This window comes from Podarcis gaigeae (genome assembly GCF_964106915.1).
Source record: "Podarcis gaigeae genome assembly, chromosome: 4".
Classification (NCBI taxonomy): Eukaryota; Metazoa; Chordata; class Lepidosauria; order Squamata; family Lacertidae; genus Podarcis; species Podarcis gaigeae.
The window spans coordinates 25,675,392-25,693,254 of record NC_139677.1 but is presented as its reverse complement, the minus strand read 5'-3'; the positions used below and the strand labels follow the sequence as shown (position 1 = coordinate 25,693,254).

General features: G+C 43.7%; 1 protein-coding gene across 7 annotated transcripts in view; it reads right to left on the bottom strand.

Annotated features, from left to right (window-relative positions):
• Window positions 1–438: 438 nt before the first annotated feature.
• Window positions 439–17,863, bottom strand: part of TEX30 (testis expressed 30) — a 42,593-nt gene continuing 25,168 nt past the window's right edge. The window contains exons 1-7 of one of the 7 annotated variants that reach the window (XM_083735384.1): window positions 10,006–10,194; window positions 6,744–6,783; window positions 4,750–4,820; window positions 3,681–3,911; window positions 3,239–3,290; window positions 1,872–2,074; window positions 439–900 (exon numbers count right to left, since the gene is read on the bottom strand). In XM_083735384.1, coding sequence (XP_083591510.1) covers window positions 736–900; window positions 1,872–2,074; window positions 3,239–3,290; window positions 3,681–3,911; window positions 4,750–4,794 — 696 coding nt within the window. In that variant the 5' untranslated portion in view covers window positions 4,795–4,820; window positions 6,744–6,783; window positions 10,006–10,194 and the 3' untranslated portion in view covers window positions 439–735. Of the gene's footprint in view, window positions 901–1,871; window positions 2,075–3,238; window positions 3,291–3,680; window positions 3,912–4,749; window positions 4,821–5,700; window positions 5,868–6,743; window positions 6,784–10,005; window positions 10,195–14,604; window positions 14,847–17,863 lie in introns of those variants that run through there. The other 6 variants (XM_083735386.1, XM_083735382.1, XM_083735381.1 and 3 more) reach the window with 6 other exon arrangements.

The following is a 17,863-nucleotide window of genomic DNA, read 5'->3' as shown; positions in this document are numbered from 1 at the left end:
GTTCGAAAGCACCTCAAAGTGCAAGTAGATAAATAGGTACCGCTCCGGCGGGAAGGTAAATGGCATTTCCGTGCGCTGCTTTGGTTCGCCAGAAGCGGCTTCGTCATGCTGGCCACATGACCTGGAAGCTGTACGCTGGCTCCCTCAGCCAGTAAAGCGAGATGAGCGCCGCAATCCCAGAGTCCGTCACAACTGGACCTAACGGTCAGGGGTCCCTTTACCTTTACTGTTTGCATTCCCTTTTAGTCTGCATAGTCCAGATAATGTGACACCAAACAATACCAATCTCAATGTTTTCCCCCCTGTAAATTCAGGTTTACCCAATGCAGATATAATCTGCTACGTTGGAGGAAATTGGTCTCCAAACTACTCCACTTGGCATGGTATGGCCAGGCTACCCATTTCATGTAATCCAGTAAAGAATTGTCTGGTAACATATTTGCTTTGGAAAAAATACCATGTATAAAAGTAGATGTGTGAGATACAATGCTTTTTTTAGAAAGTAAAAAACAGATTTATTTATTTCCGTTATCTCTGAACATTAACTATATATACACAAAACCAAACAGAACATATTTTACAATACAATGAAGTTACAAAAACACGCAGTTGTCTTTGCCAGTGCTTTAGCACAGAGCTGATTACTTATACTCCTATAAGTATTATTAATCCAAGTGTTATTAATCCATCCTATACCGAGTACAGAGGCTATTTGGAATTGGCCGATTGCTTCTGTCACTCTTCAATGATTTCTTTGATCCAAGACAAAACCTGCCTGTTTATTTCCATCGAGATGTCGTCTGCATTTCGTCCTCTCACTGCCATGCTGTGGTTTGCTTTTTCAACCCAATGGATTTTCTTGGGCGCTTGCATTTTGACTGCAACACCATCCAGCAGTTGCTATTGAAACAAATGGAGGGACAAAATAGATCAGAAAGACGTATCTAACTCTTAAAGAGTTCATTTCCCACAGAAGCCAGCATTACTCGGGTGAGGCAGTCAATAACTGTCGGCATGGCACAGGAATATCTTTTGTCCATGTTGACTTCGCATTGTTCTCTAAGCAGAGCATCATGTGGGATGCAAGGGGGAAAAAATTGGTGGCGTTTAATAGTGCTAGCAAGATTATTAAAGAGCGCTGCCCTTAACTTCATGCGCACACACTTTAGTGGGTAAGATAGATTAATTTTTTTCTAGAAAATCTGCCTTGCTCTGGGAAAATATACAAAGCTCATTGCTATGACCTGCAGTAGAAAAAATGTAAAAGCATATACTATGTAAACAAAAGTTCTAAAATGAAGTATGCTTTGCTTTTGATACAAACTGGGCAATTCCAAAGGGGGAAATGTGTTTTTTTATGGGTTTGACTTATTTGTTAGTACTGACTAAGAAATAAATAACTAAGTGTGGAGAAAGGAAGAGGAGGTGAAGCTTCTGTTAAAGCAGGGGTCAGCAAACTTTTTCAGAGGGGGCCGGTCCACTGTCCCTCAGACCTTGTGGGGGGCCTGATTATATTTTGAAGAAAAAAAGTGAACAAATTCCTATGCCCCACAAATAACCCAGAGATGTATTTTAAATAAAAGGACACATTCTACTCATGTGAAAACACACTGATTCCTGGACCATCCATGGGCCAGATTTAGAAGGCGATTGGGCCGCATCCAGCCCCCAGGCCTTAGTTTGCCTACCCATGTGTTAAAGAAACCAAAGCTTCTCACCCGCCATTAATTTGAACGTGGCAACCCAGCAAGACAAACCTCCAAAAGCTCCTTTCATTACCATGTTAGAAAACATGGGCTTATCTCATCGGTATTGCACATTTTAAGCAAGAGTGTTATTTGCTCCACTTTCCAGCGCGTCTAGGTACTCACTTTATCACACATCTCATCTGTATCTCCAGACACAAATAGCACAGGGGACTTAATGGACAATAAATCTTCATCCCGAAGTTTAGAGTGAAGCTTTGGTCGATGCAGCGGGTAAGACAAGCATATCAGACCTTGAATGAAGCTGTCATTATCTTGGTCCGCTTGTCGTATCACAGAAGCGGCAGCGCGCGAGCCCATTGAACGGCCTACATCCCATTAAGAATCAAGGGGGGGGGGAATACATTATTTTTTGTGATTCGAGCTACACATTCTGTATAACAACCATTTTCAAGGACTTCTAATCCTCCATATTTCTCTGCTGAAAGCACTCAAAACTGGGGAACCTGCTACAGTTGGTGCACATTATCTAGGGATTAATTTACATGGAGGCAACATGACCTTTTGCAGCTACCTCAGTGCTGCTGGAGGAAATAGGCTTAAATCACAGCCAAGAAGCTGTCAAGGTCCATAACAGTTTTAGGAAAAGTTCTGTTGGACCAGGTCAATTCCAGCTCTGACCAACTGGATGCCTTTAAGCGAGGGGAGAGAGGACAGACCATTCTGTCTGGCAAGATGAAATACCTGTGCAGGTGAAAAGTGCAACACTGAATTCCTTATCAAATAGGTAGTTAGTGAATCGATGCATGGAGTTCCATAATTAAAGGTTTGGATCATAAAAGTAGAGTTGGAAGGGACCCTGAGGATCATCTAGTCCAACCCCCTGCAAAGCAGGAATCTCAACTAGATTACACATGACAGGTGGCCTTCCAACCTCTGCTTCAAAACCTCCAAGGAAGGAGAGGCCACCACCTCACACAGTTCTTCCTGATGTTTAGTCAGCATCTCCTTTCTTGTAACTTGAATCCATTGGATTGGGTCCTAGCCTCATTTGGAGGCAAAATCAACTGTTTATGTTGGCCTTTGACTCTTTCGGTGAGGACAAAGGTCTGTGCTGTTCGGAAATGCTACACAGAAATACAGTGGTACCTCGGGTTAAGAACTTAATTCGTTCCGGAGGTCCGTTCTTAACCTGAAACTGTTCTTAACCTGAGGTACCCCTTTAGCTAATGGGGCCTCCCGCAGCCGCCGCACAATTTCTGTTCTCATCCTGAGGTAAAGTTCTTAACCCGAGGTACTATTTCTGGGTTAGCAGCATCTGTAGCCTGAAATGTCTGTAACCTGAAGCGTCTGTAACCCGAGGTACCACTATAGCTTAAATCCGTATCTTTAAAATATACATATGCAGTCAATAACAACAAAAACCTGGTATGTGAAATGCCTGCCTCATTCAAAAATATTTGTCGGCACCCTGTTTTGCAGGAGGGAAATAAGAAGCTGTGTTACATATATATGCCATCAAATTTTCTTACCTCCAAGAAAAATGCCAGAAAGTGTGTAGTTGCCTGATGATCTTAAATATTCCTTTTAAAAAACGGTTAGAGATTAATATTTTTTGGGTAATCAATAGAAACATCTAGAAAGTAACTTGCTAAAAGATGCACCCAGAACAGGAATTGCTTTCAATACACTCAGTTTCTTACATAGTGAAAAATAAAGAAACCACGTGAAAAAGACCCACGTCTACATACATATTAATTTTATATTATGAAGTCTACATGTTGATTGGAGTAAGCTACATAAGGGCGATCTAGTTTAGACTGCAATCCGATACACATTTATTCAGAAACCCAAATGAGCTAAATGGGGCTTAATCCTGGATAAAGAAGTAAAGGATTACAACATTTTAGGGTACAAGAATGAGCACAATGTTTCATTCCCCTTGAACTAAAAAGCAAACTTGGTCTTCCATACCACAACAGCTTTATATGCTTTAGTTCTATAGATGATATTGAGGCTTTTGCAGGTAAATCGCAGACACAGAAATCCATGAGAGGCCAGGTAGTTTGACAAAGATACAAGGTGAGAGAAATTCATATCACCAGATGCTCCATGCGTGAGAATCACAGCATATGGCAGCTTCTTCTCGGGGATGGAGAAAACTGCGTCTAGATATTTGCTTCCAAATGGTATTTTCACACTGGTCTAGAAAGAAAAACACTGAAATCAGCGAATATGTCTTCAGCATGCATGCATAAAACACAGTGTATCAGACTAGCTGCCATGTTGGTCCTGTCCTTTGACACAGGACACTCCAAAAGGAAATGGAAATTGTTCTTGTGACGAAGGGCATTTCCAGATTCTCACAATTTTCAAGTCTGATCCAGTCACATACTGGCAACTTCGGGTTGCACAATTATAGCTGATTGCTCAATAACCCCGCTTCCTAAAAATTTCAGACTTTTTGCTGTAAGGAAAGTGGTGGGGAACCACACTGGAAAGTGTGGAATGACACTTACTGTGAGGCACTGCCATCTATCTAAAAAAAATCAAAATGAATGCTCATTACATAGCCAATGTCAGATAATCTCCCTGTAAAACAAATCAGGATAAATCATCAATAAACAAGTCATCTGGAGGCATCCTAAGAGACATAAGAAGATACAGTTTTCTCTGTTCTTGTCAACGACCTAATTCAACATCTCCAAAACCAAGTCACACTAATCATTCGGTTGCTTAAATTTTCCAGTGTGTGAAAAATAAAATGCTGGTTTGTTTGGAAGTGTTCAAACATTTAAACTATCCTTATAATTAACAATGTAGAGCTGGACTTGTAAACACCAAGTAAAACGTTTTTACAAAAGTTTTTTTTTTCCTTTTTGGTAAAATGTATAGACTTACATGGGCACACATGAAAAGTGGGGGTTTGTGTGTATGTGTGTGCTAGTGGCTTCTGTGAATTTATTAAGCTTGTTAAGGATTAGAATAGGAGCTTTAAAACCAAAACTGTATACAGAGCAAAGATAAATTTGCGGCGACATACCTCTGAACAGTCACCCATTTTCCTGTTGCGATATCGCAAATTCATGTCTCAGAACGCTTGATAGCACGTCACTGTAATAAAATTAAACACACATGAATGGCTGCCACCCAGAAGCTCAACATGCACAACCATAGGCGTATGGTCTATTGCTTGCTATAGGCAGGTAAAAAACCCCTTACTGGACATCCCACAGCCTCTGGTATTCAAAGATATACAGTGGAACCTTGGGTTACATACGCTTCAGGTTACACACTCCGCTTACCCAAATATAGTGCTTCAGGTTAAGAACTTTGCTTCAGGATAAGAACATAAATCGTGCTCCGGCGGCGCGGCAGCAGCAGGAGGCCCCATTAGCTAAAGAGGTGCCTCGGGTTAAGAACAGTTTCAGGTTAAGAACGGACCTCCGGAACGAATTAAGTACTTAACCCGAGGTACCACTGTACTGCCAGACATATTTGACTCCTACAGAACTTCCTTCCAGTTTTGTACACAGCTGCACAAACTACTCAGGGTCCATGGAGGTTAAACTACAGTGGTACCTCAGGTTAAGAACTTAATTCGTTCTGGAGGTCCGTTCTTAACCTGAAACTGTTCTTAACCTGAAGCACCACTTTAGCTAATGGGGCCTCCCGCTGCTGCTGAGCCAATGGAGCACAATTTCTGTTCTCATCCTGAATCAAAGTTCTTAATCCAAGGTACTATTTCTGGGTTAGCGGAGTCTGTAACCTGAAGCGCCTGTAACCTGAAGCATATGTAACCTGAGGTACCACTGTAATGCCTTCCTCCTGCTCCTTGTTAATAGACACACCCACCCACCCCGGGGCTTTATCTTTGTGGAACAAAAAAAATCTGTCCAGACGCTTATCAAGATTTCTAAGTTTCTAGGCCCAAAAAATTCAAAACAGGCAACCTAAATTACTAGTGCAACCAGACATGGGCAACTAAGCACACCTGCTCACCCTCTCAGTCGAAAAATATCTCAGTAAGTAGCAAAGAGAAAGCAGACTGACTTGTGATCGTTGGATGGCGGGTGGTAGATAAATTTTAAAAATAACAAAATACATAATAATGACTAAGGGGCATGAGGACCGAAATGGGGGGTGGGTTAGTTTTAAAGGGCAACAAACCTGACACTTACTTAGCTTGTTGCTATAGATATCCCACAACAGAATCATAGAACTGGAAGGGACCACAGGGTCACACAATGATGCAGGAATCTTTTGCCCAAAGTGGGGCTTGAACCCACAAATATGAGGTTAAGAGTATCATGCTTTAGTGACCAAGCCATTCCATGGTCTACAAGAAAGGTGAAGGAACTTGGCACTATTTGGGTTTTCTGCTTCAAGTATCAGGGACTGTGAAAGACAAGGAGAGCAACCTTCTGGCTGCACATATTGTAGCCCCTATACACACATAGTTCTTTGCCTGCCTTTCTGTGCTCCCCGTTTCGAGATGTCCCTTTTGTATTAATGTATAGAATCATAGGATTTGGGGCTTGGAAGGGACCCCGAGGGTCATCCAGTCGAACCCCCTGCAATGCAGGAATCTCTCTGCTGAGGAGAAAGCATTTTGTCCAAACTGGCAAAAACTGCAAGCTGCAATAAAATGGTTAGTTTTGAAGGTGCAGCAAGACATTTCTTTTTCGGGGGGGGGGGGCTGCAAAGGACCCCACCTACGAGCTTACGCACTCACAAAACCAGAAACGCTGCTGGCAGATTCGTAAGAGGGGCTACGACGCAGCAATAAAAGTGCCGGAACAAGCACAAAAGCAAAGCAGGATCCGGCGTGGTTTCACACTGGATGGGCAGTCCCGTGTGGGCGGGACTGCGGGACTGGATGGGCGGGACTGCGTGTTTTGATTCCTGCATTGCACGGGGTTGGACTAGATCGCCCTCGGGATCCCTTCCAACTCTAGGATTCTAAGAGAGATTTCCCTTTCCAAAAAAAAGAAAACCCCGATTCTTTCTTTCCCCTCCTTCTAAGGAAACTCCAACCCGGCGCTCCTGAGGCTGCAGCATCCCTTATGGCTCGTTTGTTGTTGTTTAGTCGTTTAGTCGTGTCCGACTCTTCGTGACCCCATGGACCAGAGAACGCCAGGCACCTCTGTCCTCCACTGCCTCCCGCAGTTTGCTCAAACTCATGCTGGTAACCTCGAAAACACTATCCAACCATCTCGTCCTCTGCCGTCCCCTTCTCCTTGTGCCCTCCATCTTTCCCAACATCAGGGTCTTCTCCAGGGAGTCTTCTCTTCTCATGAGGTGGCCAAAGTACTGGAGCCTCAGCTTCACAATCTGTCCTTCCAGTGAGCACTCAGGGTTGATTTCCTTCAGTATGGAGAGGTTTGATCTTCTTGCAGTCCATGGGACTCTCAAGAGTCTCCTCCAGCACCATAATTCAAAAGCATCAATTCTTCGGCGATCAGCCTTCTTTATGGTCCAGCTCTCACTTCCATACATCACTACTGGGAAAACCATAGCTTTAACTATACGAACCTTTGTTGGCAAGGTGATGTCTCTACTTCTCAAGATGCTGTCTAGGCCTGTCATTGCCCTTCTCCCAAGAAGCAGGCGTCTTTTAATTTCGTGACTGCTGTCACCATCTGCAGTGATCATTGAGCCCAAAAAAGTAAAATCTCTCACTACCTCCATTTCTTCCCCTTCTATTTGCCAGGAGGTGATGGGACCAGTGGCCATGATCTTCGTTTTTTTGATGTTGAGCTTCAGACCATATTTTGCGCTCTCCTCTTTCACCCTCATTAAAAGGTTCTTTAATTCCTCCTCACTTTCTGCCATCAAGGTTGTGTCATCTGCATATCTGAGGTTGTTGATATTTCTTCCGGCAATCTTAATTCCGGCTAGGGATTCATCCAGCCCAGCCTTTCGCATGATGAATTCTGCATATAAGTTAAATAAGCAGGGAGACAAAATACAGCCTTGTCGTACTCCTTTCCCAATTTTGAACCAATCAGTTGTTCCATATCCAGTTCTAACTGTAGCTTCTTGTCCCACATAGAGATTTCTCAGGAGACAGATGAGGTGATCTGGCACTCCCATTTCTTTAAGAACTTGCCATAGTTTGCCGTGGTCGACACAGTCAAAAGCTTTTGCATAGTCAATGAAGCAGAAGTAGATGTCTTTCTGGAACTCTCTAGCTTTCTCCATAATCCAGCGCATGTTTGCAATTTGGTCTCTGGTTCCTCTGCCTCTTCTAAATCCAGCTTGCACTTCTGGGAGTTCTCGGTCCACATACTGCTTGAGCCTTCCTTGTAGAATTTTAAGCATAACCTTGCTAGCGTGTGAAATGAGTGCAATTGTGCGGTAGTTGGAGCATTCTTTGGCACTGCCCTTCTTTGGGATTGGGATGTAGACTGATCTTCTCCAATCCTCTGGCCACTGCTGAGTTTTCCAAACTTGCTGGCATATTGAGTGTAGCACCTTAACAGCATCATCTTTTAAAATTTTAAATAGTTCAGCTGGAATGCCATCACTTCCACTGGCCTTGTTATTTGCAGTGCTTTCTAAGGCCCATTTGACTTCACTTTCCAGGATGTCTGGCTCAAGGTCAGCAACCACACTACCTGGGGTATACGAGACATCCATTTCTTTCTGGTATAATTCCTCTGTGTATTCTTGCCACCTCTTCTTGATGTCTTCTGCTTCTGTTAGGTCCTTTCCACTTTTGTCCTTTATTGTGGAAATCTTTGTACGAAATGTTCCTTTCATATCTCCAATTTTCTTGAACAGATCTCTGGTTCTTCCCATTCTATTGCTTTCCTCTATTTCTTTGCATTGCTCGTTTAAGAAGGTCTTCTTGTCTCTCCTTGCTATTCTTTGGAAATCTGCATTCAATTTCCTGTATCTTTCACCATCTCCCTCGCATTTTGCTTGCCTTCTCTCCCTCGCTATTTGTAAGGCCTCATTGGACAGCCACTTTGTTTTCTTGCATTTCCTTTTCACTGGGATGGTTTTAGTTGCTGCCTCCTGTATAATGTTACGAGCCTCCATCCATAGTTCTTCAGGCATTCTGTCCACCAAATCTAAATCCTTAAACCTGTTCCTCACTTCCACTGTGTATTCATAAGGGATTTGACTTAGATTGTATCTTACCGGCCCAGTGGTTTTTCCTACTTTCTTCAGTTTAAGCTTGAATTTTGCTATAAGAAGCTGATGATCTGAGCCACAGTCAGCTCCAGGTCTTGTTTTTGCTGACTGTATAGAGCTTCTCCATCTTTGGCTGCAGAGAATATAATCAATCTGATTTCGATGCTGCCCATCTGGTGATGTCCATGTGTAGAGTCGTCTCTTGTGTTGTTGGAAAAGCGTGTTTGTGATGACCAGCTTGTTCTCTTGACAGAACTCTATTAGCCTTTGCCCTGCTTCGTTTTGATCTCCAAGGCCAAACTTGCCAGTTGTTCCTTTTATCTCTTGACTCCCTACTTTAGCATTCCAATCCCCTATAATGAGAAGAACATCCTTCTTTGGTGTCACTTCTATAAGGTCTTGTAAGTCTTCATAGAATTGGTCAATTTCAGTTTCTTCAGCACAAGTAGTTGGTGCATAAACTTGGATTACTGTGATGTTAAAAGGTCTGCCTTGGATTCGTATCGAGATCATTCTATCATTTTTGAGATTGCATCCCAGTACAGCTTTCGCCACTCTTTTGTTGACTATGAGGGCCACTCCATTTCTTTTATGGGTTTCTTGCCCACAGTAGTAGATATGATGGTCATCCGAACTGAATTCACCCATTCCCGTCCATTTTAGTTCACTGATGCCCAGGATGTCAATATTTATTCTTGCCATCTCATTTTTGACCACCTCCAACTTACCCAGGTTCATGGTTCTTACATTCCAGGTTCCTATGCAATATTTTTCTTTACAGCATTGGACTTTCCTTTCGCTTCCAGGCATATCCGCAACTGAGCGTCCTTTCGGCTTTGGCCCAGCCGCTTCATCAGCTCTGGATCTACTTGTACTTGCCCTCCGCTCTTCCCCAGTAGCATGTTGGACGCCTTCCGACCTGAGGGGCTCATCTTCCAGCATCATATCTTTTATATGCCTGTTGTCTTTGTCCATGGAGTTTTCTTGGCAGGGATACTGGAGTGGCTTGCCGGTTCCTCCTCCAGGTGGATCACGTTTGGTCAAAACTCTCCACTATGACCTGTTCATCTTGGGTGCCCTGCTCGGCATAGTTCATAGCTTCTCTGAGTTCTTCAAGCCCCTTCGCCACGGCAAGGCAGTGATCCATGGCTCGTTTACTCGGGAGTAAGTCCCGCTGGATCCGGCAGGAGCAGAAACTTGCTCCCGAAGTCATGCGCGCCCGGGATCACGGTTCCTTCTTTCCCCTTCCCGCAAGAGTGCCCGCAATTGCACGCTACGCAATTGCATGCTGGGAGTTGTAGTACGCGCGCCGAAATGAAAGCCCAGCCAGCGGCTCCTAATGCGGAGGGAGGAAGTCGAAGAAAAAGAGGGACACGCCTACACAACTCCTTGCCTCCCCCCACCCGACGTACACCCGGTGCCTTTAAGTCGCGCGCACACGCAGTCAAATGGAATCATTTGTTGTTGTTGTTGTTGTTGTTTAGTTGTTTAGTCGTGTCCGACTCTTCGTGACCCCATGGACCAGAGCACGCCAGGCACTCCTGTCTTCCACTGCCTCCCGCAGTTTGGTCAGACTCATGCTGGTAGCTTCGAGAACACTGTCCAACCATCTCGTCCTCTGCCGTCCCCTTCTCGGTGTGCCCTCCATCTTTCCCAACATCAGGGTCTTTTCCAGGGAGTCTTCTCATGAGGTGGCCAAAGTCTTGGAGCCTCAGCTTCAGGATCTGTCCTTCCAGTGAGCACTCAAGGGCTGATTTCCTTCAGAATGGAGAGGTTTGATCTTCTTGCAGTCCATGGGACTCTCAAGAGTCTCCTCCAGCACCAGAATTCAAAAGCATCAATTATTCAGCGATCAGCCTTCTTTATTCTCCAGCTCTCACTTCCATACATCACTACTGGGAAAACCATGGCTTTAACTATATGGACCTTTGTCGGCAAGGTGATGTCCCTGCTTTTTAAGATGCTGTCTAGGTTTGTCATTGCTTTTCTCCCAAGAAGCAGGCGTCTTTTAATTTCATGGCTGCTGTCACCATCTGCAGTGATCATGGAGCCCAAGAAAGTAAAATCTCTCACTGCCGCCATTTCTTCCCCTTCTATTTGCCAGGAGGTGATGGGACCAGTGGCCATGATCTTCATTTTTTGGATGTTGAGCTTCAAACCATATTTTGAATTATACCAAGAGCTAAAACAAAGAATTAACATCAGTAAGAGCAACAAACCCCCAATAAAAGCCCCTATATTGTTGTTGTTGTTCCTGTCCATCTGGCTGGGTTTCCCCAGCCACTTACAGCATATACAGTGATACCTCGTTTTAAGAACAGCCCTGTTTACGAACTACAGTGGTATCTCTGGATGCGAACGGGATCCGTTCTGGAGCCCCTTTCGCATCTTGAATTGAATGCAACCCGTGTCTGTGCGTGTTGCAATTTGCCGCTTCCGCGCATGCACATGACGTCATTTTGAGCGTCTGCGCATGTGCAAGTGGCGAAACCCAGAAGTAACACACTCCATTACTTCCGGGGTGCCGCGGAGCACTTCAGGTTGAAAACGCTCAACCTGAAGCACATTTAATCCGAAGTATGACTGTATTCGGTTTGCGAACTCCAAAAAACCGGAAGTAGTGTCCTGGTTTGCGAACTTTGCCTCAGCTTATGAATGGAGACCGAACAGTGGAAGGGCACCAGCAGCGGGAGACCTCATTAGGGAAAGCGCGCCTTGGTTTAAGAACGGTTTTGGTTTAAGAACAGACTTCCGGAACGGATTGAGTTCGTGAACCGAGGTACCGCTGTATAAAAACATAGTCAAACATCAAACTACAGTTCCCGGGATTCTTGGGCAGAGAAGGGCTTTGAACAAACCGTTGTGTGTGCTGTCTCTGTAACTAGCTTCACTTTCTGTTTTCAGAGCAGAAAACTGTTGAGAGAGAGACTTTATGGGGAAAAGTGGAATAAAGTGCACTGTTTGCAAGAAGACATCTGTGAATGTACTCTGTTGGGATTGCGAACCACCAGAGCCGTTCAATAAATGAAAGCTTTGGAAGCAACCACCGAGGGCTGAGAAATCGGGTGCAGATTGTGAGAGTGTAAATTCAGATTCTCCCTCCTCTCCCCTCCCTTCCCACCAGGAATAATATTTAAGGCTGCATGCACGCTGGACATTTAGAACACATTGCCCTTCCATAGAGTAGACCCGGAACTGTAGTTCTATTTGGCGATAGATCAGAGCAAATGGGAATTGGGGAAACCCCAAATTGCTGGAGGTTTGGTAGGGCAGGAAACGGGACAAGACAAAAGTGTGGATAATCCCTAAATTTGCTTCCTGTTTGCCACCCTGTGCTTATAAGGGAGCATATTACTCCCAAAGGGACGCGGGTGGTGCTGTGGGTTAAACCACAGAGCCTAGGACTTGCCAATCAGAAGGTCGGCAGTTCGAATCTGGCGGTTCAAATCCCCGCAACGGGGTGAGCTCCTGTTGCTCGGCCCCTGCTTCTGCCAACCTAGCAGTTTGAAAGCATGTCAAAGTGCAAGTAGATAAATAGGTACCACTCCGGCGGGAAGGTAAACGGCATTTCCGTGCGCTGCTCTGGTTCGCCAGAAGCGGCTTTGTCATGCTGGCCACATGACCCGGAAGCTGTGCGCTGGCTCCCTCGGCCAATAAAGCGAGATGAGCTCCGCATCCCCAGAGTCGGCCATGACTGGACCTAACGGTCAGGGGTCCCTTTACCTTTATTACTCACAAAGTGAAGGGTGGATTTTATTGTCATCTAAGAACTGCTTTCTGATGATGTGCCAAAAAATATCTAGGTTTTTAAAAAAAAACTAATTCCACACCAGCAACCTTTATAATTTTATGGGTTTAGGAGATAAACAATTATTTGCAGTGATAACAAAGATTTCTGTGTTTGCTATTTATAGATCTAAGACCTGCAAGCAGCACATGTAATGGAGTCAGTGCAGGTACTATTGAATGCACAGTTTCTGAGCAAACTCTTCAGGAAGTTTCCTTTGTCAACATTTAAAAGTCAATAGGCCTGCTGACCTGGCTGCTATTTTGGGCTGTGTTCACCAGTTGGAAATCTGCTTGCATCATGGTTTAATGCCTGCTGGGAAATAAATGTGCCAAAGATCTTCGTGTCAACTGACTTCATACTAGTGGAATTTGTTAAGACCAAAAGTCAAAATCCACAAGCCCTGTGATAAGCTCATCCAAGAGATCGACTTGGCTGCTATGTGTATCTTCTAGACATTCCTTTCTAAATTAGCCAGGGCAGAGAAGTATCAAAGAGAGACCGCTTGCCAAGTTAAAAATAATTATTAGGAAAACATAACACAGGGTAAAAGGCCTGAACCTAGTCAGGAACTGCTTTCTTCAGATTCAACAAAGAAGTTGTTTTGGAATCCAAAGGGCAAAGGAATGCCTCCATCTAGTTAAGATGAGTAGCCAATAAAATTACTGCTGTTATAAGGCAATCTTTCATTGCTTTGATGAAGTTCTGAGTAAGGGATGGAAGGGCTTCTCAATTATCTCAGTTTATCCTCTTGTCAACCTTGAATTCAGCTTTCTACGTTTCTACTGCAATTTGCTATTTTTAAAATGAAAATTATTGAGCATTTAGCACAAATTTATCCCAATGAACACATGCAGTTTGGATTAACGTACACATTTTTACAAGCAATTTACCCTAATAGGCATTTGTGTACGTTATTTTCACTAACCTTATCCATTTTTATACGCATCTCCCCCTAATGTAGACATTTTTAAAAAATTTGCTTGAAGGATTGCTTTGCAAAATTTGAATAAGTTCAAATAGGGAAGGATGGCTGTATTGTTTCAGAAAATGCACATTTGATATATTTTCCTTTAAATGCAAAGTGTATTGAATTCTTAACCCTATCCAAAGCTCTGAGCAGTGGTACAAAAGTTATTAAGATTCTCTTGCCCCCCTGAAGTCTACGGGACCCCACTCACAACTAACCCCAGTGACAAACACACCCACCCACACCTTGCTCCACACCGAACCTCCACACACACCCTGCCCAAAACTGAAACCACACCCCAAAGTGAAACACCCACACAACCTGCCCCACACAAACAGCCCTTTCACAACACTGCATCGTCTACTGATCCAAACTCGCGCACACTAACCCACACTGAAACCCCATGCACACTCCACTAGACCCCCACTACCAACCCCACCCTGCCCTGCAACCCCTCCCCACACTGCAGCAACACACCTTGATCCATACTGAAACCCTCACATGCACACTGAAAGACACACACATACCCACACCTTGGTCTAATGGATGGAACTAGGAACCTTGAAACAGCGGGAGCAGTCTTGCTGCAAGAAAATCCTGTTTGTTTCTTTTTCACATTTTAGGATGTGTGAGCATCTATGCTGGAGGGGAGCACCCTTGCATTTTTCAAAGCCTGCACTGGGTACCCGAACTGATAGATCCCAGATGATGTGGCCTACAGTTCCCATCAGTTTCCGCCATCAGAAACTATGGCACATGAAGCCCAAAATTTACATTCGCTGTACAATCCAGTGCAAGCTTTGTATACAAACGTCCTATATTGCGTTTCCTCCCTCCGAGGGGGAAAGCAAGGAACAGTGATCTTGCATCTTCTTTAGCTTTAGTTATTATTGAGCATCTGACCATCAGCAATCTGACAGTCCTAAGTTTTAGACCTCTTGCAGAAGGATGGAATAGGAACGTTAGCAAATCTCTTTCTCCTCCTTGTATTGCATCACCTTTCAGCGCAGCCCCTAGAAACCTTAAGCAGAATGCACACCATCTATTTTGATCACAGATGTGTGTAGACTGCCTCCAGTTATATTTAGTTCAGATCATTATAAAATTCCCAAAGAGGTTCCAGGATGTAGTCATAGAATAATATGCATTCTCGTCTTAAGGAATACAAATAGAGGGGGGAAACAGAGATGAAGGCAGTAGAATCATCCGGCTTTTTCCTCCTCCTCCTCCTCCTCCTCTTCTTCTTCTTTCTAAAGAGTAAAGTGAAATAAAGACTAAAGTTAGTCTTGTTGAGAAAAAAGAATCACACCCGAAGACATACACACTAAAGGTGAGATCTGAAGGAGTTGTGTCAAATTCTTCATTCCCCTGCCCTCTGCTCTCTGGGAAAGATATTATAGTATGATTTTATAACCAGCACAACACACCAAGGGAAAGAGCCCTCATTTACCAAGCGCATTGTGCATCTCTTAAGCAAGGAGTGCAGGGGGTGGGTGGGTAGATATTTACCATCTGAAATAAATCAATAAATAGCAAGGTGTATTTGACTGGTTTCTAATGTGGTATGGCAAGTATCATGATAGCCTGCTTAAAGATATAGATTTCTCTGATAGGCTTGATGTGCCAAAGGCAGCTCTGCATGAAAAACATGAGCCTCTTTAGGAAATAATAACATTATTCACTGAGATCTCCATTAACTTTCTGGTAGCTATTGCACAGCTCCTGGTAATATTTTCTGTTATCTTTTGGAAACGCACTGCTGTCAATTTAAAAAGAAAAAAAGAAGAATCTTTGGCCATTGATGCACTCACTTGTTTTTTAAAAAATAATAATTTTTATTATAGATTATTTTTATTTTAGATTTTCTTTGATTACAAAAGTACATGCATTGTCTCTTTTTTTCCGGGTCATAGAGTCTTTTCTACAGATCAGTTACATTTGACGTAAGACTTTAGTGTTGTATACAATATATGATGCCATCACTCCTGAGTTCCCCTCTCTGATATCATAGCGGGAACGTAGTATTCTAAGAGCTCTGGATGATAAAATGATCCAGATGCCAACTAAATTCAAGACACAAGGTACCTTCCAAAGCCAACCAAACACAAGTTGGGGTGCAACGTTGGGCCTACTGAGTGGCAATGAAGGTCTCTTGCATCCTCAGGCAGAAGTCCTACAGAGCTTCTCAGAGTGGTCAAAGGGCTGTTGGCATATGCACCTGTGAGTAGAGCTAGACAACTTTCTGGATCCCATCGTGAATTGTTTATGAGACACTTCGGCGGTCTAGTTGTTTGCCTCTGTACTGATATCCATTCTGTTGTTGTTGCAGAATCTGTCAAGGCTGTCCGAATAAAGATTAGGAGATCATTTTTAGTTACTGCTGCCTAATACAGTGGTACCTCGGGTTACATACGCTTCAGGTTACATACGCTTCAGGTTACACACTCCGCTAACTCAGAAATAGTGCTTCAGGTTAAGAACTTTGCTTTAGGATAAGAACAGAAATCGGGTTCCGGCAGCGCAGCAGCAGCAGGAGGCCCCATTAGCTAAAGTGGTGCTTCAGGTTAAGAACAGTTTCAGGTTAAGAACAGACCTCCGGAACAAATTAAGTACTTAACCCGAGGTACCACTGTAACATGAACAGGGTCCTTGAAGAAATGCATTCGACAAGTTGTCCTCACCTAGGAATTTCTGTCTGGATTATTCCCAACAAAAAGGACTCTAGTCTTTAAACCTTTTTTTCAACTCATTATACATCATTTTCCAATATTCTTTTACCTTTTTACATGTCCACCACATATGGAAAAAGGTCCCCTCCCTTTCTTTGCATTTCCAACATGTATCGGATTGTACTTTATACATCTTAGCCAACCTACTCGGAGTTAGATACCACCTGTGAAACTATTTTCAAATAGTTCTCTTTCAGTGCGTAACATGAAGTAAATTTCAAATCACTTCCTCAAAGTTTCTCACAGAGGTTTAGGTCTATATTGTGTCCTATATCCATTGTCCAGTGTGTCATTGAACCTTTAACTGGCTCGTCTTTTGTTTCCCATTCTAATGAAACGTTATACATTCTAGACAAAAGTTTATCCTTATTTTGTAATAGTTCATTTTCAAATTGTGAGCTTTGGTCAACCCCGCCCCGCCCCCCAAATTTTTGGTCTAATTTTAACATGTCATGTACCTGATGATATTGTAACCAGTCTGTAACTTGGCTTCTGAAGTTTCCCATGGATCTCTTACTCTAGCTTGATCTACCAATGGCATTTGATGCCATTGACTATGACACCTTCCTGGACCTTCTCTGTTGGGATTGGGGTTCCTCAGTGGTTCTGCTCTTACCTGTGGGTTGATTCCAGAGAGAAGCACTTGGTAGTTATGTGCCGGCCCCTGGCACTTATACCGTGGGGTGTCACAGAGTACTATTTCCCCCCTATACTACTTAACATTTCATGAAGCCACCGATAGTAGCCCTAAGAGATTAGAGCACGAGGTCTACAGTATGCTGTTGAAACTCGGCTCTATTTCTCATCCGAATCACGACTGGACGTGCAAGTCATGAGACGGTAACTGGATGCAGTGGTGGGCTGGATGAGGGCCAGTGATCTGAAACTGAGCCTGGTAAGACAGTGTCCCTGTGGGTGGGTGGTTTCTGAGTCCGGGAAACTGGCCATTTGCCTATTCTGGGCAGGGTCGGACTCCCTTTGAAGAAGCAGGTTTGTAATCTGGGGACCTTAATTGATTCATCCTTCTCACTTCAGTGGCTATAAGTGCCTTTGATGACCTTCGGTTGATATGCTCGCTATAGCCATTCCTGGATAATCTGGCCCCTTACGTTGGTAACCACTATGTGGGACTGCCCTTGAGTGTGATCCAGAAACTGCAGCTTGTGCAGCATGCTGCTGCAAGGCTGTTGTTCTGTAGCTAACTGTTGTCAACACATTACACCTCTCTTGAAGCAGTTGCAATGACTTTCTATATGTTACCGGGACAGGTTCAAGGTGTCGTTACTTGTTTCAAAGCTCTGCATAAATCAGGACCAGGATACTTTAGAGTCAGCTCCTTACACCCCTGCCTGGCCATTACATTCCAAGTCTGAGGACTTCCTGCTATTGGCCTTATGTCCACCATTAGTGACAAAGTGACATAGGATTCATTACCATTTGAGCTAAATTTCTGAATGGATTTTAAAACTATCGCCCACTCCTCATCTCACAGCATTGTACTGTTATTTTAACTGTGTTGCTTTTGGGG